The 22,585-nt window shown below is 50.4% G+C and overlaps 1 protein-coding gene across 7 annotated transcripts in view; it reads right to left on the bottom strand.

Annotated features, from left to right (window-relative positions):
* Positions 1-27: 27 nt before the first annotated feature.
* Positions 28-22,585, bottom strand: part of rreb1b (ras responsive element binding protein 1b) — a 31,621-nt gene continuing 9,063 nt past the window's right edge. The window contains exons 2-14 of one of the 7 annotated variants that reach the window (XM_027017029.3): positions 19,645-19,729; positions 19,345-19,435; positions 15,134-15,250; positions 14,783-15,045; positions 13,317-13,403; positions 12,970-13,133; positions 9,132-9,276; positions 8,720-8,847; positions 8,331-8,520; positions 4,990-7,573; positions 4,418-4,582; positions 3,203-3,970; positions 28-3,032 (exon numbers count right to left, since the gene is read on the bottom strand). In XM_027017029.3, the coding sequence (XP_026872830.2) occupies positions 2,566-3,032; positions 3,203-3,970; positions 4,418-4,582; positions 4,990-7,573; positions 8,331-8,520; positions 8,720-8,847; positions 9,132-9,276; positions 12,970-13,133; positions 13,317-13,403; positions 14,783-15,045; positions 15,134-15,248 (5,076 nt within the window). In that variant the 5' untranslated portion in view covers positions 15,249-15,250; positions 19,345-19,435; positions 19,645-19,729 and the 3' untranslated portion in view covers positions 28-2,565. Of the gene's footprint in view, positions 3,033-3,202; positions 3,971-4,417; positions 4,583-4,989; positions 7,574-8,330; positions 8,521-8,719; positions 8,848-9,131; positions 9,277-12,969; positions 13,134-13,316; positions 13,404-14,782; positions 15,046-15,133; positions 15,251-16,970; positions 17,143-19,344; positions 19,436-19,644; positions 19,730-19,955; positions 21,206-22,585 lie in introns of those variants that run through there. The other 6 variants (XM_081722400.1, XM_081722399.1, XM_081722396.1 and 3 more) reach the window with 6 other exon arrangements.

The following is a 22,585-nucleotide window of genomic DNA, read 5'->3' as shown; positions in this document are numbered from 1 at the left end:
CTTTGACAAACGCTCCTCTGTGTTCAATTTCTCAGTCTCTTAGTGTACGTTTATTGTTTGAATATTTTTGTCATATAACATTGAATATGGTGGTAAAGGGGGGAAAAGACACTAGCTTTCTAAAACTGAACAAGAACATTAGACAAACATGTGCAATCCCTTTAACAAATGCAACCCTTTGACAGTGAAAATAACCATCTGAATGGGTAAAACATGCACTATTACAGAGGATAAAGAAAACGAAAATAAGAACAGCATTGAGATGACACCAAAGGCAGCTGGTTTCCTGAAGAAATTCACATTTATGCATTTGCTGTAAGTGTAGTGATTGCTTTGCTTGCTTCACAATTGAGAATCTTCCAAGCACAAAACCCAGAGTAAATATGCATAATCTGAAGAGCCCCTGAGAAAGAGAAGAGTTGGTAATCATCAAATGAATTAGACATGCAAAAAAAAAAAAAAAAAAAAAAAGTCAAACTCAACTGAAACTACTCAAGATTCAGTAAATATTTCATATTCAGTTAACGCACGTGTGTATTTGTGGGGGCTGCATTATGCAAACAAAAGACAAAATAATAAATGTAATTTGTGGCCAACATCTCAGCCGTCAGAACTGCAATCTATAAAAGATCATATAAAGAACTTCAAGATTGTTCAGTGCTACAGTCACTTTTATCTCCAAGTAGCATACAAGGGAGTCCACATGGCTTTTCTGATTAGCTCCACCCACTCTATTCTGGATCAATAAATACATAAAATATTCAGTGTGTTCTTTGTCGCTGATATAATTCTGCACACATGCCATAAATCATAAGCAAGCACACACGCAACTCACAAGCACACCATAGTAGGAGAAATGATTTGTTTCCGCAAATATAGTGACATTTTCATTCACCGTGTTTCCTAGAGTAAACAATGTTTCTCAAGTCCCATCTGGCTAAACCAAAACCTGTGGACCGTTTGGCCTTGTGAGGGCTGGGGGTTAAAGACCTTACGAGAAGAGAAGGTTGACCTCGCTGTGCTGTTTGATCGCATTCTTGTGCATCTGCAACGTTGCATAGTTGTGTTTGGCTCTGAGAGTCCCATCGCTGGTTCGGGTGAAGCGAGTTCCGTCTTTAACCTTGCGAGACACTGCACCCTCGTCTGAGGACAATTTGGGAGTTCAGCTTTACTGTGCCCTGGGTCTCAGGCTGTTAAGTGACATCAGGAGAACCTCGAGCCACATGGGTGAAGTCTGTGAGGTTAGAATCACCAAGTGCTGAGGTACTGTTATGTGATGTGTAGGCCGCAGTGTGAACAGTGCTGTTGTAGAACGCCGGGGGCACAACAACAGGGCGATTTCAAGTATAAACCCTCACGAATTAAGCACAAATAACATGATACTGTGATATAAAATTGCATTTGGATTCACATTGTAAATATATTCAAAAGTGTGGTGGATATCATACTTCTGTCCGGTGCACAGCAAGGACACTGTGATGGTGGGTAAAAGCTTGCATGTTCTACCGGTTTCACACGGCTTTATCGGAACACTTCTTTGGAGTGCAAGTGTGAGAGGACCTGACCAATCCAGCACGTCTAGAATCTAGTACACTGGACTTCAGTGTTACTGTGATACGGAATTCAAAGTACTACAAAAATTACTGCAGTGCTCCGGTTAATTATGACGGTGGAAATGATGGCAAAACGTCATATTTGAGTTTAAGTTCCATGACACGATGCAGAAGTACGATCGTATAGGCATTTTCAACATTTTCAACTCATTTCGGGAAATATTTGCATTTCCTAACTAACTATAGTTAAAAGCATTATAAGTGTGGAATTGCAAGCTTTTGCTCATACCCAATGTCTTAATGTCAGGCTTTACACCCCAAACCACCAGGGGGAACTGTGTCAAACTGCCAGCTATGATCACCACTCTGCAAGTGAGGTTCAAGAGAGAAAAGATTAAAAAAAAAAAAAAAGCAGGCAAATATTGCCAATAAATGATTGACCAATGATCACCCAAATCAATAGCAAAAAGTACAACAGGTCATCGAATTAACCGGCAACTGTTCCAAAACACAAAGGAGCCTAACGTCAGAATTCTCAGGAGAAATGCACAGGCACTTCAGTTGCAGAATTTAAGCAAAACTCATGTAGACTAAAAACAAACTGGAATTTACCCAAGAATAACACATTATAATGTTGCTAATATAAACCATTGTTTTTTTCATACAAAATTTTTAGTTTGATATAAAGACTACGACTAATTTTTAAAAAATCACAGTCATATACATTTGATTCAAAATTATGCTGTCCAGTTTCACACTGATCCGAATCTTTGAAGAAAAAAAATAATAATTAAGTGATCAAGAGAAAGAATTATCTTGTGCTGCAAAAATTAGTCTCCATTTTCGCATTCTGTATGCAAGACGAAACCTAGGTGGATGCCAGCCTTTCTGTGTCTTCATTTAGTGTTTGTGGAAGATCACGGGAGTATGGCACCAGATCCGCAAAGTCAACAAGCCCAAGTCTCCTGCTCACACGGTGGGTCTTTGTGCAGCTCCAGCGTTAGCTATAAGACTAGAAACACCCATCGCTTCTGGGTTGTGGGTCTGCGGAGGCTGTCTTGCGAGTCTCCTCTGCTTCCGATTCCGCATCCCGAGTCTCCATAGCTTGACGTCCTTTGGGAGCTTCTGCTGTGGAATCTCTCTCCTCCTGGACGCCGGCGTCTTCGTCTGCTGCCTGGCGCTTTTCCGCGGGCTCCTCTGCGGAATCTCCTTGTCCCTCCTCCGCCTGGGATGCCCCCGTCTCCCGGCTCTGGGGCTCGATTTTGGCAGGGGCGTCTGCCTCGTTCTCGCTCCCTGAGGAGCACAGCACCTCCTCGTCCACGGGGCTGGCATCTCTCCCTCCGTTGGCTTCCTCTGGGTCATCCGAGCCCTCTGCCCCTCGGCTGTCTGGGGCTTTCTGGTGGATGCGCTGATGTCTCACCAGGCTGTGCTTCAGGGTGAAGGTCCGTTCACACGTTGGGCACCTGTATGGCCTTTCTCCTGCAAGAACCAACATAAAAGTCATCAAATGATAAAGTTTCTTTATAAACAAAATAAATATTCTATTCCAACGACTAGGAAATGTGGAGACAGCTCTACCTGGTGGTGACCTGAAGCTATTAACCGCAATAAATCTGAAATACTGGGGGGGTTGTTATATTTGAACTTACCGGTATGTGAACGCATGTGCCTGGTTAAGTCTTGCAGGCTCCAAAAGCGTTTGTTGCACACACTACAGATTTTCTTCCTCTTGTCAGTTCTACCTCCCGCCATCTCGTTCTCCTCCTCCAAACCCCCGAGCCCAGAGAAGCTGCCATCTTCTTCTTCATCGCTTCTCTCCTCTTTCTGAGCCTCCTCCTTCTCCTCCTCTGCGCTGCTCTCCACGGCACTGCCGCTCTCCTCCTTCTCCGTAGCCCTCCTCTCCTGCTCCGGCTCGTTTCCTGGCGCTGCCCCGGCACTGGGCGGTAGGCAGGGCTCCGGGAGCTGAGGCCTGCCCTTCCTGCCTCTCTCCGCCGGCTGGCTTTCCCGAAGGTGAATCTTCACGTGGCGGCTAAGGGTGGCCGCGTGGCGGAAGGTCTTCTTGCAGGTCACGCACGTGTGAGGAAACTCCTTCGCCACGGCGCCCTCGGCTACTGATGGTGGTTCCGTGCCCTCGGGCTGCTGCTGGGCGGATCCCGAGAGCTTGAATTCTATGAGCTTGCTGGCAAAGTCGTTATCCAGGCTCTTGTTGCTCTGCGAGTCCTCATCGGTCTTCTCTGTGTTCACTGTACTGCAGACAGGAGACTGCGAGTGCTCCAGGTCCGTCTTACCGTCCAGCTGCTCTGCAGCTGAGTGGCTGGGTTGCTCGGTTGTGAGCTTGTCATTTTCTGTGAGTTTCTCCTCCTTTTTTGGACCAACAGCATCTCCAAGCAAAGCAGGATCAGTATCAGAAACACCCTCTACAAACAAACAGAGGCAGAGTTCAACTAATTGCCCATAACACATAAATGTCACATCAGCTAGGTAAGCCAACTGGTCTTTATGTCAGTATAAACCCTGAGAGGGTAAATAGGTCTTGTAAATCAACATTATGTCATCTAATTGTTCTCAATTAATTTTTTTAGCCAGATACTTTTTAATAGCAAGTGTTTACTAAGAGACCAAGTAAGAAAACAAAGTAAGAAAAATTCTAACAATGGCTGCTTAAAGCAGAAGACTGTTACAGACTTTGCCAGTCTGATACTGAGAGATAACAGACAACTGAATGCATCCAGTGAAATCTCAGAATCCAGTACGCCACAGAGCTATGCAACAATATGAATGAACTCTATTCAGTGTTTTTATGTCTTCGCGACAAGGAAGCAGGGGTTGCTATGGGGCTCTATCACGTATTTGGAACTAAGCACCTGTACTTCCCAGGGACCCCTCATCAGCCTTGGGCTTTGGGCGTTGCCCGGGGGTCTGCAGCGCGCTCCGGCTGGATACACCATGCTTTCGCAGTAGGTGGCGCTCACAGTTAGACTTGGTGGAGAAGAAGGCATCACACTGAGGACATGGGAATGGCTTTTGGCCTATGAAAAACATCAGTACAGTAGAACTGTTTAAGATGGCAGCCTTCATCTATATGTAATACATTAGCAAGGAAGAACAACTGTTGGTTGTTCTCTCCTTGGGGGGGACGAAACTCAGAATGTGCGCACTTAAAGGTCTGAAATGTACCACGTGCAGTGCTGAGCCAACGAGTGGCAGCAACAACTTCTCCCTACACTACCCTTCTTTAGATGTTCAAATTTACAAATAGAATAAACTTCCAAAACTAAACACTTTACAGGTATAAACCTATAAAGCTAAAACGTCTGTGTAGTTGCATACATGCTCTTTACAGCCAAATGCATTAAAATGAACAATCCAGCTATATTTTCAAGCAAACTACTACATACAGTAGTACAGTACTATAAACCAGCAAAGCGTCTCTGACCTGTATGTGTTAGCATGTGCCTCTGTAAAGAACTGGTCCAAGGGAACACCCGTGGGCAGTAGGGACATTTCATCTTCTGCACAGAATTTGAGTATGCATTCTTTTTCCCTTTGCTTTGCGGCCGCGGCTTCGGCGAGTCCCCTCTTCCCTCTTTCTCTTCTTCGCTGGCGGACAGTTTCTCTTTTTCGGACTCGTCCTTGGCCGAGTCCACCTGGCTGGACTGCAAGTACGGGATGAACTTGTTTGTGTCGGTAGTGGCCAGCATTTTCTCCACACTTGGAAACTCTCCGCTAGACTCCAGGTCGATCCCGCCGGCGGCCGCTGCCAAAGGATCGCACGCGTCTTCCTTGAAGGGCCTCTTCTTGCCTCTCCTCTTTAAGACAGAAAACTTGGGATTAACGGTGCCAGCAGAACTCTTCTTGCCATTTAGTGTTTCACCGCCCATCGCTCTCTCGCTTTTCTCAGTATTAATCCCCGGTTTGAGCAGCACAGGGGCAGCAGACACCGAGGAGATGATCTGGGCAATGGAGGCCAGAGGGGGCATCTCGGAAGTACTGGTGGCGGCAGCTGGTTTGGGCAGCAGCGGCTTCAGGCGTGTGGTGAGGGGCTTGGACAGGTCCCCTGTGAGAGTGCAGGCAAGGCGAGGCGTAGAAAGTGGCAGAGGTGCATGGACCCCAGGGTCCTTTCCCGAGGGCCTGTCCGTGCTTGGGGAAGGAAGCTCTTTCTTTAGCTCCTGGGGATACCGTGACGTGGCACTGACCGGCTCTCTCTTCACTTTCTTCCCTTCGGGAACCTTAGGAATAGAGAGATCGATGGGCTCCATTGAGCTCTCATTCGATGATAGCTGGGAGGAAGCAGCTGTGTCTAGTTTTATGTTTGAGCCAATAGTTTTCAAAGTCTTGCTGGAGAAGTCCAAAGGCTGGTCTTGGTCATCCGCTCTTGAGGGGGTGCTAAGGTCCTGCTTGCCAGATTGAGGCTGAACTGCGTGTGGAAGCCCATTTGAAGCCGAAGCAAGAGAGTTGGCCACCACAGCAGAGGTAACGGGAACAAGAGTGTTTATCTGTTCCTCGATCTCCCTCTCTGGAACTTCTGGGTGTTGCTTAAGCAAGTGATTAATACAGTTCCGCTTGGCGAGAAAAGCTGCCCCGCACTGGCTACATTCAAATGGTTTCCTCTGGCACCCGTTGTGAGTCCGCAGGTGAATCTGGAGGGCTCTGTAGCTCTTCAGGTCTTCTCCGCAATAGCGGCAGGAGGTGTTACCAGTACAAGCTGAATCCAGGAAGTCCTGTGTAGTGCCGCCAATTAAACCACTTGCATTTGAGGAGGTGGCAACGTACTCAATGTTCTTCTCGATCTCCTTCCGAGTGCTCTTCATGTGTTTCTTGCGCAAGTGACGCTCACAGTTGGCCTTGACGGTGAAAGGGTAGTGACAGAGTCGGCAAATGTACGGGCGCTCGCCGCTGTGTGTTCGTAAATGCCGCATTAACGTTGCATTGTCCGGCGCAGAGTAGGTGCAGATGCTGCACTGGTATGGAGAGACTCCCAGGTGATGGCGCATGTGAGCCTGAAGGCCTCCTGCGAAGGAGAAGACTTGAGTACAGAAACGACAAGGGTATTCAGTCTTTGGGATTTTCTTCCCACCTGGCGTCCTTACATCTTTCTCTTTACCCCTGACATCTTCCTGCTTGATATTTTCAGTGGACAGGTTGTATGTCGTAATCATTGCTACAGTGCCATCTGCCCCCAGATGGGTGTTCTCCCAGCTGGTTGGAGAGGATGAGTTTGAGGAGGAAGAGGAGTCTGTGGACTGCTTGGAAGTCACGAGCAGTTGGCCAGCAGGGGGCGGCAAGCCAGGGCTGATGCACCCCGAAGACGCCTGCTGGGCGTTCATGACGGGTGGAGGCGGCGTGGAGGTTCCCATGCTGGACCGAGGTGTCACGGGTGGCCTGGGTTTGAGAGAGGTCATCTGCCTGGGGTCCGCCTGCAGAGGACCTCCAGGGGCTTTTGGAAGCAGTGGCATAGATGCAGCCATCTTTAGGATCTGCTGGATGTCAGCCAGTTCCACTCCATTTGGGCCGCTGACAGGCCGGACAACCAAACTGCCCTGAACTGGCTGTAGGGAGAGCAGGCTGAGACCAGTGTTTTTGTTCAAGCCTTGAACAGACACGGGATCTAGAAGGCAAAGGCCAAGACTGCTGCTGGTCTCCTGAGGTAGATTTGTTGCAGGAGGCTGGACGTGAATAAAATGGATGCTGTCAAAAATTGCCTGATGTATCTCCTCCTCAGACCGCTCAGGTTTGGCCAGTGAAGAGAGCTGAAGGCCGAGCGCCTCCATGAAGCCTTTCTTCCCGTTTACAGCGCCGGCGTCCTCGTGGGGCACTGGTTCGGCTGTCCCTTTGGGATCCACAGCACCTGAGTCATCGGCTTCCTGGTCCTGGGGGTCAGCTGAGGCATCTTTGTCAGCTTTGTGTGACTCTGCGTGTAGATCCAGAGACACCTGAAGAGGGAAGGCCTTATTGCAGACTTCACAAACAAACCGGTGGAACTTGCTAGAGCAGCGTCGTAGGTTCGTTTCACACCAGACCTGAAAAGACCAAAGTTCCAAAGTTAAGATTCAGACACCCTGTGCATCGAGAGAGTAATGAGACCTGCTGCTTGACTTGGGTGCAATATTTCATATCATAGCGTTAAGAAGATATAAGCATCAATAGTCTGGTATTGAAATGTTTTCAGTGTGTGTATAACTGGGTAAATGGACTTCAGTTTTCAGTGATATTTCCTCAGGTATCCCCCAGGGGTCAGTGTTGGGTCCCATCTTATTTATTATTTATATGTTTACTTTGGGTAAAACGTTTGACATTTTACCATCTCCTTCCTGGGGATACACAGCTTTATTTTCAAACTGCCAAATTCACAGCTTGCCTTTTTACAGGCTACTTGTTGCCTTACAATACACATGAAATGAGGTCATTTGAGGCCCTGCTCATTGCTACAATCTGTAAGACCTCTTTATACCATCTACAAAACATATCAAATATATATATATGTATTAGACTACTGTAATAACCAAATGGTTAGAGTTTCTAAAAAAAGTCCAAAGTGTGCAGCAAAATTACCAACAAAACCATGTCACCTACACATATTACTAATGTATTAAAATAAACCTTAAACTGGTTTCCAATCAGTGAGAGAATTAAAATCATTTTACTTGCTTAAAAATGCATGAGGAACACTGCAGTTAAAGTACGCTATAGACATACTTCTTCTTCTTCTTCTTGTTATTAAAATCATTAATATCATTCGGTCTTCTAGTTCAAGCATGTGTTTTACACAGTTGATACCTGAGCGATTTGAGGAAACTTATGGCAGGAAAAGTCAATGAAGGACAGGTCACTGAAGCCCAGGGGGACGGAAGGGTTGCTCTGGATGAAAGGTCTTCCCTCGGGATCTGTGGGCAGTTGCTTATGAATAACGGAATTATGACGGAGGAGGCCTCGGTGCGTGCGGAAGGTGATGCAGCACAGGTTACACCTAGCACATGGGACACACACACACACACACACACACACACACACACACACAAAAAAAAACCACCACTTGTTAACACGACCTGCTTGCATTTCAAGATAAAAAAAAAATCTGGTGCATGGGTGAGGGAATCTACATCCACAAAAAACTCTAAAACTAGTTTCAGGTGCAAAAAAACCTACATGGGTCCTTGTGCCCCTACCTGAGCGCAGTGTCAGGGTGCGTCTCCATGTGCGACTCCAAACCATATTTACAGATGAACGTCTTGAAGCAGATGGGACAGTGCAGCAGTTCTTCCTCACGTTTGACAAGCGATGGCTCTCCCGCCTGCTGCACCATTCAATAATTCAACAGGGAAGATGGACGATGAGCTAAATTTGCCCGCGAGTTGAGACGCGGTGCAAGGAAAGAGCTTTCCAACCGAAATATCCCCAATATAGGATTTTAAAAAGAAACAAAGCGAATTTAATCATGTCGACTGCTACGCATTTATTCACCGCTAGCTAATTAGCACTTTGAGATAAGATGCTAGTCGAGCACATTTTGTGATATTTGGAAATGTGAATTTGGGATCAAAAAGGTGTTGTAAAATAGAGAGCATCTTAGGATCACACCTTTTTATTTGGTGGTTCGTCGATCGTCTCCCCATCGTCTTCTATGCTTGGCTTCCTCTTGGTTGTGGGTCTGCGGCGCTTATTTGGGGAGGCAGGACTGGAAGCCGGAACACTATTTGGGTCTTTGTCATGGATTTTCATGTGCCTGTAGGAATCAACAGGCAGGTGAACAATCTACTCCAATCAGACTTCCCAAAGCAGACATTCCAATGTCAACAATGACATATTTTAGTCATTTGATTCTTCTTAAGATGCCACAAGACTGAAAAGTGATATGTCCAAAAAAGAGGACTATAATCACGACTGATCTAGAGGAAATAAAATCTAGATACATGAAGGTGAATCATCTTTGACCAATCAAAAGAGTGTGTATTAATTATCAAAGCTGAGTGGATTATCAAGATCATGTTCTCATCTTTTTGTAGCATTTAATACATGGCATTTCCTTGAATACACACCAAGAGGTACAAACCAAGAATTCCTGAATTCCTGTTCCACTTTGAGTGCATCTCAGACAGTAATGGGGTTTGTTTGGAGGAAAAATTTAAAAAGAAAAGCTTACAAAAGCCCCCACACTGTGACCACATGACATGTAGTCAGAATGTCAGGCATGCTATAACAGGCATGTTGACTTTTTTTTAATGTGATGGAAAAAGAGTTACCTGTTGACCTGCTGCCAAACTATTCTTTCAGATGAAAGTGTTTTGGGAAAAACATCTAGGCAGGGCCATCGATGCAGGCTTAGAGGCAGTACATTTGGTCTTGTGGAACAAACAAACGTTTGAATTCAACCCGACGCTTCCTCTCTCCTAAAGCCGGCCCAGTCGTGCGAGGCCTGCCTGTGACCAGCAGGGGGCTTTCTCGCCCGCCCCTGAGGGGTCAGACGGGGAGGGTGGAGGGCGAGTCGCGTTACGGCATGCAGCGGCGTGCACGGGCCCCCCTTTTCTGCCAAACAAACCCACCTTTCAGGTTCCACGGGATACGAGCTTCCAGACGTTCGGGTGTAGCCGTGGGCTAAACGAGACCCGCTTGCTTCTGTGTTAAACTGTACTGTTTCTGAATGCAAAGGGGGTCGTGTGTGTGTGTGTGTGTGTGTGTGTGTGTGTGTGTGTGTGAGGCCCACGCACAGGTCAGCAGCAGTGGAGCAGTGTACATTACATGAACAATACCGTAATGTTGTTTCTAAAAGCACATTTATTCAAACACAAATGCCGTCTGGACGCACCGGCACTGTGATGGAGATGAAAGTCCATCTAACTGGATGCTGAACCTTTCCATTCGTATATGGATCGAGTGCCATTGTTGAAATACATGTCTTTACATGTTCATTACAGCACCTGCCAAACTGCAACTGGCAGAATACCAATCGGGTATCTCTTGCTGCATCCGAGCCTTGAGGTTTGGATACCGGACAGTGGCAGGATCCAACAGCACTCTGTAGCACACCTGCAGATGCACTGGAATGGGTCGTTTATTTTCCGGGTTTGTCAACAGCTTCACTATTCCAGAGCCTTGCAGATTTGCACAACGAGAAGGCCACAGTCTGAGACAAGAGAAGGCCACGACTACCACCAACAGCTGTTTTAATGGAACCAAAGTGCATCCTGATACTATCACAAGTACATTAAAAAAATCTAATCGGTGTTCAAATGTGCACAATTAGTACCATTTCTAGGGTCGTTTTTAAATGCACAGATGCTTCGGTGGAGTTTCAGTGGCGGTTTCTGGTCCGAGAGCAGCGGCCCTGTGAGAGCCTGCGTGATTGGGAGCAGGAGGGTAAGCATCAGTGTGTGCGATGCTGGGAAGCTTTTTTTACGTTCTGCATTCGGAGGGTTATTAATAGTACGGCGGAGCAATGGCCGCCCATATGTGGCCCCGGCCCGCCATATGTGGCCCTGACAGCCTGAATCCTGTTCCGTCTCACATCTCGGGTTTGAGAGAGCTGTGCGTGTTCTATCTCGGGCTTCCAGCCTAAATCACGCTTGGAACAGAAACAGACAAGCAAAGGAAAAGACGGAATGGCAGTGCTGGCAAGCAAATGGGCTCGGAACCGAAGCAGGGAAACGGCACCGGGATTGTGCGTGGAGCCTTCTGTCCTGCTGCAGGAGGAACCAACACGGATCTACTGAGCTGATCTCTTCTCTAAAAGTCTTCCTGTGTTTCAAGTTACTTGTTGATGCACATGAACACATCCTTCCCCATGCAATACCTCTGCAGTTCCGCCAGAGGGCACTGTGGAGTACGAGGAAAAATACAGTTCGCCAAATTATTGGTTCCAGCAGCCGCGCGTTTCGCAACGATGGTACCTTTGGGCTTGCTAGACTTTTACAGTGCTTTTGATTACTGAACCTCTGGTTGGATGAGCAGTCTGTGAACAGAGAATGGAGGTCTGCATCCCTGCGTGTGTGCTGCAATTGGCCCGCAAGCGCAGCCCGGGCATCCAAAAGACGCTGCACATCCTGTTCCAACCCCCCAACCCTCCCCCCACCCCCCCGCTCACCCAGATTCATTCCCACCCCCCTCTGGAATGCCTGCGTGTCTCAACGGGACAAGCGAGGCCTCCTCCGTCGCCCCTGGATGCGGTGTGAGGCCGCGAAACACGTCGCGCACAAATCAGTGGGCACAGACGCCCGACTCCCCGTGCCTCAGAGCAGGACGCGGGAAAGCAGGTTCCTGCATCAGCAGTGGAGAGACAGACTGCCACTCCTCTATGTTCTCTCAGCTCAAGCTAGTAAAAGCAGAGTAACCGAAACATGCTTAGGCAGTAACTTCCTAAAACGCTGTGATCTTCTGTCGGACTTTTATCTTTGCTTATAAGGAATATACGAATGTGATTACAAAAGTGACGTTTGTACACACCATCGAGGCAAGTATCTGAATACACAGTGAGACCTGCTGCTGACCAGGGGAAAGAAGACGGTTACTGTAGGTCAACAGTTCCTAGACTGGGAGGCGCGACCCCTGGGGGGTCGTCGAAAAAAAAAAAATGGGAGGGCTCGTGAGATGATCTAGATGGTCTAGAGATGCACAACTGAGAGTGTTTCCACACTGCACCTCCGAGCGGAAGCAACGGCCCAGACGGCTCTCCGTAAGCAAAACGCAAAACGTTCCCAATTTCTTACAGGAGAAAGAACACATGCTGAATGCTGCACTTGCTAGGCAGCTCAGACAAAAACGACGGACCAGTGGATCCACTGTGAAAAGACCAGTGAAAAGTTCTAAAGAGCCTTCTTCAAGTGGGTCTACTGTTCCAACAGGCCTACGTAAAACCAGTGAGAACATGACAGAGGCTTCCACTAAGTGTTGGCACCATCTTGACAGAAGGTGACGAGACTAATTTCCCTTTTTCCTAGGGGGTTGCAAGGCTGCTGATACATTCAGGCTGTAGTCACTTCAGGGATTTTCTTTTTCTGTCAATTTGCTGATTTTGTTTTGCTGATACCAAGAAAATAAGTCAGTGTTAATGGCTTTTGGTTATCTGAGTCATTTTGGGTGAAAAGACTACGAGTCGAGTTCTTGTTGGCCATAATCAATTTGGATTTAAAAACAGAAATGCTAGAAAGGTAGAAAGCTCAACTGCTAACATTAGCAAACAAAGCCGCCCAGCTGGAGAGGACGATACGAGAATTGCAGACATCTCCGCCTCCTCTACAAAACCGAAGAAACGGAACAGCCAATCCGGCACTTTTCTCGTGCAACCTGTAACCCTGAAATCTCATCGTAACACGCTACAAAAGGTTACGCTGTGACGGCCCCTGGAGAAGTTCCGCGAGCCCCTCCCCTTTTCGCTCCCCACGCCCCCTCCCTCAGGCCTGGACGCGGGAGGCGCGCACGCTACCTGTGCATGTTGCCGTTGGTGGTGAAGGTCTGTCCGCACGCTGTGCACTTGTAGGGCCTCTCGCCGCTGTGCACCAACATGTGACGGTCCAGCGAGCTGGCCGAGCTCAGTGCCTTGCCGCAGATGCTGCAGGAATGGTCTGTGCCTCCATTCTCTGTGTTGTGCTGAGGACGTGTGGGGGACAGAAGAGCGTTAGGGGTCGACATCGGTGAGCAGAGGTCTTGGGAGTACCAAGGACCCGAATTTCAGTGCTGGTGAGCCCAGTCTCGCACCGGATGCAACACCCGTCGTCACTGAGCCCCGTGTTGCTAAGGTTTTGGTCGCCATGGTGCCTTTCGGTTCTGTACCTGTCTTATGTGCATGGTGAGCTGGTGCTGGGTGACGCAGTTCTTGTCGCACAGGGGGCACAGGAAACTGGAGCGTTCTTTCACTTCCTGTGATGGAGAGAGACAGGCATGCCTTAGAAACAGAGTGTTCAGACACAGCGCACCCACGACCCCAGGGAGCACTTCTTACAAGGGCAGAGTCCGGGCAACAGTCACTGGCCTGGGAGGTTAAACTCTGACTCAAGCGCCCTGGCAGACTGACGGCGACAGGCGACTCCTGGACCACTGTCGGCCAGGACTCCCTCTCGCTGTGTTGCACAAGCCAAACAAGCTTCAATAATACATAAAGGGCCATCGCACTCTGTTTATTTCAAATCATAAAACTGAAGTAAAATGCTGTTGTAACACTGAGACAATTCAGTACACAACACTGTATTTTCTTTATATTTTCTTTTCACAGTATTTTCACAGTATTTTCTTTATAAAAAAATTAACATTTACTCATTTGATCATCGCAAGGTGACGGCTTGCTGCTTCCCCTGCTCTGATAAACCGGATTCAACAGCTACCAAACGATTTTTAATCTAGACAGCAGGGAAATGACTAGAGACCATCCCCTACAACTACAGTCCTGTGTTCAGCATCGCGGCAATATCACACGAGAAGACCCAAGAGGCTTCTGAAACACGGGCGCCCAGTCTGAGCGAGAGCAGAACCGCAACAGGTGGAACAGTTACGCGGGGCAGTAAGACGGGGAGAGGAGCCCGTCTATAAAGGCGCTGTGTTCCCCCGGCACCGTGCTCCGTTTGCACGCCGCAACAAGTGTCCCGCGCATCTGTCTCTGGGGACCCGCAAGGGCCCTGCAGCGAAACGGATTGAGAGGCGTTTACAACTGCTGTCGAGGAGGTGGGGGGCCCGAACACCTGTTTTTCTGCCCCACAGAGGAGCGTTTTGGCTGAGGCTCTCAGGGCTGTGGACAAAAGGGGGACTAAGAGGGCATAATGAGCGCGTGCTGCGGCTCATCTGTTGCAGAGCGGACCGCGGCCTCAGACACCTGAGCAGCGGGACCTCGGGAGCCCCTCCAAGAGGAACCAGAGGCTGGAAAAGATCATCTGGAGCTTTTTTCTGACCAAACGTGTTCTTTTCTTGCTGTAATAATAATAATAATAATAATTATTGTTGTTGTTATAATAATAATAATAATTATTATTATTATTATTATAACAACAACAATATCATCTCCCTGCTGTTTGCAGTACACGCACTGTAAATAAATATTCCATCGTGAATAAGAAATTGCCCTCTTTAGTGAATTCAATCTGCAGGTGTTAGCATTTAACACGGTGCTGTTGGAACACATCTAGCAGAGGGACAAAATGCCACAATCCGAAGAATTTAGCAGACCGACGGGGGTCCGAGCTCAACTAGTCTCAGTTCCCATTCAGAACCACTGAACAAAGGAGATGAAGGCAAATGACTCAAAATACCTGATTCTTCCTGCCCGTGCGATTGGCAGAGGGCGACTTGCTAGGGGTCTTGGGGGAGGGGTTAGAGGCGGCCGGCTCCGCCCCCCCGTTCTCTTGGCCTGTGTTTGTTACGCTGCACATCGTGGAGTTGGCGTGGCACCCCTCGCCTTCCTCTCCACCACCCTCTTCCTCCTCCTGTGCGGCTCCCTCCGTCGCCTTCCCTTCCGCGCTTCCGTTCTCCCCTCGTGGCGTTCCGACGCGGCCCAGCTCCCTCTCGGGCTTTCCTGCAAGAATTCCGTAATTAACAAGGAGGTTGTCAGCACGGGCTGCAGGTGAATGAGAAGGCGGCTTGACGATGCCGTGTGGTTCTACCTCCTGTCGGTTCGGAGCGCCCTGAGGGGATCTCCCCGCCCTGGCGAGGGGGCTCGCGGCCAACAGCCAACACGGCGCTGTCAGTACCTCTCCTCTCCTGTAGGGTGCTCTCCATGTCTGCAGAGGGCAAGAGACTTAACGCTCGGCGGTAGAAACCACAGAAGAAGAACAGTACCGACCGAGGGATACATCAGCAGCAACGTAATCAGTGATGATAGCACAGTTATAGCCTAAACCTCTAAACATACGGGTTCGGTAGGCAGTCCCTGCGCCAGAGAAGCTCTGACGAGCGTGAACAAGGGCGCTGATTCCAAAACGGCCAGGAATGCGGGGTTGGAGGGACCAGGAGTGCCCACGAGCCCGGGAGCCGTGGCGGGCCCCCTTTGGTATAATGCTTTTCCCCAGTGGCTGGAAGTCTCCTCCCTCAACGCGGATGCATTCTGGTGTAATTCCTCCATGGCAGAGGCACTGCAATATAACCTTTGACCTGTTTATCCAGAACTCACTATCCCAGGCGACTTATCTGCCCTGTCCAGAGAAGTTCAGCAACTGTGTTGTGGTCTTTATTGAGAGCAAAGGTTAAAGTCTGGAGGTTAACTTTGTAGTCTGCCCCTCCCCCGAACCGCCAAACCCCACACTGTGGTTCTTCAAAATTCCTCCAAGCACCTATGTTTGGCGGACCAATACGGGCATTTTCCCCATTAGTAAATCTGTTATACCTTGTGGTGAGTGACTTATAACCCATCTTTAATCACATGACCCTACAGAATATTCATTCTGTGGGTTTTTGATCGTTTTTTTTTTTTTTGTGACTTATTTAAGGAGTTCTGGCTGCAATTGCACTTACATTCAGTCACACACACACACACACACAAAGTACACAGATATACAGAGATGCACACATGCATACACGAACACAAACACACACAAAGTACACAGATGCACACATGCATACATGCACGCACACACACACACAAAGTACACAGATGCACACATGCATACACGCACGCACACACACACACACACACACACACACACACACACACACACACACACACACACAGGGGCTAATGTGAGAGTGATGGTCTGAAGTGAGAAGCTGAGGGATCAGAGAGACACTTGCGCTCGGCTTGGCTGCCTCGCACCTCGGGAGGACCTGATCTGTCCACTTCCTCTTTAAGCACATGCACTAGGTTCACATCTCCCACGAATCTCGCTGCTGGCGAGCTTCTGACCCACACTTAAAGGAGAGGGGGCAGAGGACAGTCAGGGGGACATCTCTTGGGGGAGGTTGGGGGTGACAGCGTGTAGGGGAACAACGACTACAGCCTCCACAGAACCGAGCCCAGGCTGGGACCCTGCGATGGTATACGTCCTCTGTCCTCTGACTTGCGGCACCTGCCAAATGTGCGGTGCCTGATTCTGACCCATAACATTGTGCCTGTACCTGGACTGGTTTGCAGCCACGGTTAATTTTAATGAAGATTTGATTCGATTGAAACATCTGACTTAATCTGAAATTATTAAAACATTAACATGAACAATTCCATTGCAGTGAGGCCTGTTACTTAAATAGACCAGTATCTGTCTCTTCACACACACACACACACACACACAACGGTTTCCTTTTTGCAAAAACTAAGCATGTCTTTACTTGTCTTGCTCGATGCACTGACAACAAACAGCGGAGCCTTTGTGTGTGTGTGTGTGTGAGAGAGAGAGATCGCAGGTGTTTGAGACAGCACTAAAGTGGGGGACAGATGCAGAATAAGCCGTGTCTCTCTGTCTCTCCCAGACAGGGAACAGACTGGTCAGCTGGAGCAACCTGACTAATTACCATGTGACGACGGGTCGTGCGCTGGTCCCCTCCGCAACGGTTCTATCGAGAGATTAGTCTCTTGGCCTGGGCTGCAGCGTCTGTCTGGTTCTTCTTGATTATTTATCAGAACCCGGCAGACTAACCAGCCATGCACATCCCGTGGCTGATCGAGCATACGAGGTCGTTATAGATGGTGGTTGATGACCTTTCGTTTTCTGCATCACCGAGCTATCCACGTCGGCTGAACTGGAGGGTAATTCTGGATGTGTGTGTGTGTGGGGGGTGGGGGGGGGTGTCTTTGGTGGTTCTCTTATATTTGGGGAAGTGATAAAAAAAATAATTAAACACTACCATGCTCCAGCAAAGGCCCTGAAAAGAAACAAAGTGTGTCAAAGTAGCCATAGAGTATGTGTGTGTGTGTGGGTGTGCACGCGTGTGGACGGGTGTATAGAAGCTGAAGAACAGACACCTCTGGTGTGTAGCAGCTGTGAAAGACTGATACTAACAGCCAGCAGAGTGAGAGAGCGAGGGGGGGGGGAGGGGGCGAGAGAGAGGGTGGGAAAGGAAGAGGCAGGGAGAGACAGAGAGACAGAGAGAAAGAGAGAGAGAGCGAGAGAGAGAGGCCCATCCCTGAAACCGAAGGGTGGGGCCTCCAAGCAAGAGAGGCAAGTGGGATGAAGCAGGCCTAAGTGAGAACAGTGGAAAAAGACAAAGAGCAGTAATGGAAGAGAAGAGAAAGGAAGAGCAATAACAGAGAGTACAGGAGGATCGCATGGTAGAGCGAGCGAGCGAGAGAGAGAGAGAGAGAGAGACAGGAAGAGAGATGTGGGAGACGTGCGCGCACGAAGGGGCCAGGCCGTCTGTTGCCTGCTGGGTGAAATCGGCACGCAGACGGGGATAAAGGAACAGTCATGGGGGGTTGGGCTCCGACTCAAAAGCAGGAAGTGGCTTAGAAGTGGCGGAGGAAAGATTGCTGCTGCCCTCTCGCTCTCTCTCTCTCTGCTCCACTGTGTGTGTGTGTGTGTGTGTGTGTGTGTGTGTGTGTGTGTGTGTGTGTGTGCGGGGCTCTGCGCCCACCCCACCCTCAATTTAGAATAAATGAGAGCCGTCACGACGAGGCCGTGTCCGCGTTTCGCAACGCGCTACGTGCGGTGGAAAGGCAAGCAGGAGACTGCCGCCGCGCCCATATCCATTACAGGACAAAAACCAGGAGCTTCGGGCCCTCGGACGCGCGCGCAGTGCCGCGTGCGCCGTCGGCCCGTAACGTGACCCTGCCGGCCGCCCAATTAACCGCTCCTGCAGGGAGAGGCTCTCGAACCGAGCGGAAAAGCCACGGGCTGCAGCTGGAACCTGCCTGGAAGGAGCGCGCGTCCCCGGGGCACGCCGCCAGGGCCGGCCCAGGGGACGGGAGCACGGAGGGGGGTGCGGATTTGCAGCCGGATTGACGCTAGAAGAGGCGGATTGAAATCGGCCCCCGGGGCCAGAGCCGAACACGACGGATGCGGGGATAGATTCTTGGCAGGAAGGGGGCGGGGCCCAGGGTAGAACCTGCACAGGGATGCAGGAGGAAAGTGAGCTGCCTTACGGGAAAAGATGGGGTGGGCAACCGGAGCAGTGTCGTTCTGCGGGGGCTCGGGAAAGACTGGGCGGGAGGTTCAGACGGATACTGTGCAGACCAGCAACTCCGACAGTCCAGAGCTATCAGGTTTGTGAAGGACAAAAGGATAGAACGTGGTGCTAAAACACACATACCCACCCACCCACACACACACACACACACACACCCGTGCGAGTCAGCAGGACTCACATACAGGCACTATGGACACATTCTTTGAATCTTCCCCAGGAGATGGAAAGACTTCCGGCATATCATAGAAAACAGCAGCATTCCACACCATACCTCTCACAACAACCCCCACTGCTGCTGCTGCTGTCATTCTGTTGCCTGAATGTTTTCTAACAACACAAAGGAAAGTCTCTCTCTCTCTCTCTCTCTCTCGGTGTGTGTGTGTGTGTGTCTGTCTGTCTGTCTGTCTGTCTCTCTCTCACTCTCTCTCTCTGTGTGTGTGTCTCTCTCTCTCTCTCTCTGTCTCTCTCTCTGTCTCTCTGTGTGTGTGTGTGTGTGTGTGTGTCTCTCTTTCTCTCCCTCCACACAGAGTAGGGAACTCATGCACTTCCTGTTTGGTGTGGTGGCAGTCTGTGGAATGCCTGAACCATTCTCCTCCTTCTCTTCCTTAGCCCCGCCTCCTCGTCACTGCTGGTCGGTGACCTCGGCCTGCGATCCTCCTCCGTCCTACCGGCCATGCCCCCAGCTCAGGCCCACCCGTGTAGCCCCTCCCCCAGATGTTCCGAGGGGGCCGGCTCGCTCGCAGACACCGTTCAGTGTGCTTACCGGTGCTGAACACGGTTGGAGGTTGCGGAGTAGCAGCGTCGAGCTTTGCTCACGCGGTGTGTGCCGAGAGCCGCGTCGAGCAGGGAGTGGTCTGGAATGCACAGTTGCCAAGCACCCACAGGCATGCATGCACACACGCACGCACACAGCAGATCGGAGGTTGAGCAACACCTTGTGAACATCCAGAGAGATAACTCTCAGGCAGGCTCAGGGCCATCACCCTCTGGACCTGCACCTACACACTCACACTCACTCGCTCGAGTGTCTGTCAGTAGTGTCAGGTGGTTCTGGCATATTTACCCGTTTTGAGATCAAGGCTAAACACGTCAGTGGGGCAGAGAGGCAGTGCCAGAGAGTGAGGGAGTGACGCAAGCTTCTGCTCATACTGCAACAGAACCACACACACACACACACACACACACACACACACACACACACACACACATGAAATGAAAACTCAGAGAGAATCAGTCCTGGGCATTTAGCACCAACAGGCTACAAACTGCACTAACAGTCTCAAACAACAGACACGTTATGATTATGTTATGATTATGACGATTACATGATTACAGAGTGGTCTGCGTGGCCTGCATTGTTTTTACTAAACTCACATCTGTTGGATCACATCAGTGACAGTGTTTGCCATAACACCCGGAATAAAGGTTCATAACGCAAGTTCATAACATCTCCAGGGCTTCTGGGTAAAGGATACATGCTTATTTTCACCCAATAGCTCCAGAGCAACCAATCTGAAAAGGCTGAGAGAATGAGTGACATCATCTTAGTGCGCCGGGGTTTTGTGGGGTGGTAACAGGAGAGCGCCAGCTCCGGGCGCTCTTGGCCCTCCCGTTAAGGCGGTAAGATGAAACTTCCTGCCACTGCACAGCACTTCAAAGGCAGGTGGGTTGCCGAGTTTCCTTTTCTGGAGGAGAGGCAGGCAGCTCCAGGCATGCTTGGCGGGACCTGCCGCTTACAGGTGGGGCGGGGACGGCCGAGAGTACGGACAGAGGGGAGGAATGCGTGGGGGACAGGATGGACGAGATTAGGGGATTAGGTCTAATTCAGCCCCAATCCCAGTCGAGCTCTACTGACCAGTAACTAACAGGCAGGGCTTCAGCGTCAGCTCAAGGGGCGCAGAGACACACACGGGGAGAGTGATTTAGTTTAAAAAATCAAAAATCAAAAATAGCACCTGGCCGTTCGCCCGGCTAGCACCCGGCTCTCGCGGCGTCTGGGAGGGAAGGGGAGCAGGGAACGAGCCGGGCCGGGACCTCTGCTCACCGGCTCCGCGGACGGGAGAGGATGACTGGCACTGGCAAGTGCAGAGTGGGGGTGGGGTGGAGGACGTGGGCAGGTGCGGGCTGGGGGCCGGGGGCGGGGTATCACGTTCCGCTGGCTGTACACTCCGCCCAGCCGCTGGATCGGTTTCAGCGGGGTGGGGGTCGCGCCATTGGGAGCGTCGGTATGGGGGTCTGAGGCTCGCTGGACTTTCAGAGTCTGCTTCGGGCCATGCGGGGGAGGGTTCAATACTATCCTCCATCCTCTCCTCTTGGAGTTGATCTCCGAGCACCTCCTCTCTTCCCTGATCTTGCCCTCCTTTTCCTGCAGTTCCGCGAACCCCCTCGTGTGTTCCGCGCCCCTCAACTAAACCAGACAGCCCTGGCGCTGCGCGGCTCATGTGAGCGTGTGCCCTGTTTGCTAGGCTACGTGCAGTCAGTTGGGAATGAAGTGCGTTAGACACCGAGATAAGAAAAAAAGAAAGAGAAAGGGGAGGGAGAGAGAGAGAGAGGGAGGGAGAGAGAGAGAGAGGGAGGGAGAGAGAAGGAAACTAAACCAAAAGGGAAAAGCGAAGAGAACAAGAAATAAGAGTATATTTACACACTGGGCGGGCCGTCCCTGGTTAACAGAGAACAGTGAAGTCAGCGGGGGTGGGGCCAAGAGCCCTGGGCAAAGCTGCACTCAGCTGTCACTTCTAACAGGTGGCCCTGACATGACCTTTGGCCTCTTTCACATACAGCAGCCATGTTCTTCGAGGCAGCTTGGCTGAGGTGCTCTGGTTTAGCGCACGAGGTCGCCGGTGCGGGGAGCAGGGACCCCCGCCGCCGGGGGAGAGAGAGTGTTAGTGACCTACACCGCCTGAGCATCAGCAGGAGGAAAACGCAGTGGCCTGCGTGAACCGCTTGGTTGATCCTCGGTGAACCGCCAACATCTGCTACTTTGGTTTCCAACTGCCGGGCGTCAGAAGCCATAATTCCAGAAGTGTGTGTACGTGTATGGCCGTTGGCCCATGGGCGGAATGCGTTTGGCACGAGGGGCGTGCGTGGAGAATCCCAAAAGCACGAGCGAAACACTTCCTGCGTTCACGCCGCAGGAGGACTGGCACCCGAGCGGTACACACCTGAGTCTCACACACACACACACACACACACACACACACACAGACCCTCGCCCGGCAGCCCAACACTGAACTCCCACCCACTCCTAGCCCTCCGCATTCCAGGCTATTTAAAACTCGGCCCTGGCGCACACCTATCCCAGCGTGCTCATCGTTTCGTGATCGTCGGCCCGGCACTCTCTCGCTGGCTCCTGCCCCCTTGTCTGCACCGCGCCGTCTCTTTTAAAAGGCGGGCGTGGGCACAGCCGCAGACGGACCCCGCACGGGGCTGGACGATGCAACCGGACTGGGCCAGAAAGGCCAGAATGCGTTTGGCATCAGAGTGCATGTTTCCGACCAGATTCCACTGCAGAGCTCCTGGCCTCTCGGACGCCTTTCCGACCAGATTCCACTGTAGAGCTCCTGGCCTCTCTCTCTCTCTCTTTCTCTCTCTCTCGCTGTCTCTCTGTCTCCCTGTCCTCCTATTGAAGTCTTTATCTTGCACTACAAACATTCTGTCAACCCCCATTCACTCTCTCCTGCTGCGCACACACACGCGCGTGCACACGTAATTTTGGATTTACGTCAGAGATAAAGGTGCTGTATCGCAGAGCATCCTGCAGTAGGACAGAGCACCAAAAAGAACCGAGAGTTTATCAGGACGGATTCCTGACCCGAAAAGCCAGGTCTCTTCCTCCTCAGGTGCTGGTGATGTAGACGGATCTTAGGGTGAAGAGACCGTGAAAAGAGTGAAACGTAACTTGTTCAACCGCCACGCGAATCGGAGGTTTTACATTACAGGCTGGGCTTAATGATAAACTGAGCGTGTCCGTCACATACGGGCAGCAGGACGGCAGGTCACCCTGC

The sequence above is a fragment of the Electrophorus electricus genome, chromosome 11, assembly GCF_041902795.1.
Source record: "Electrophorus electricus isolate QZ-2024a chromosome 11, ASM4190279v1, whole genome shotgun sequence".
Taxonomy (NCBI): Eukaryota; Metazoa; Chordata; class Actinopteri; order Gymnotiformes; family Gymnotidae; genus Electrophorus; species Electrophorus electricus.
This window is presented reverse-complemented; position numbering and strand designations above follow the sequence as displayed.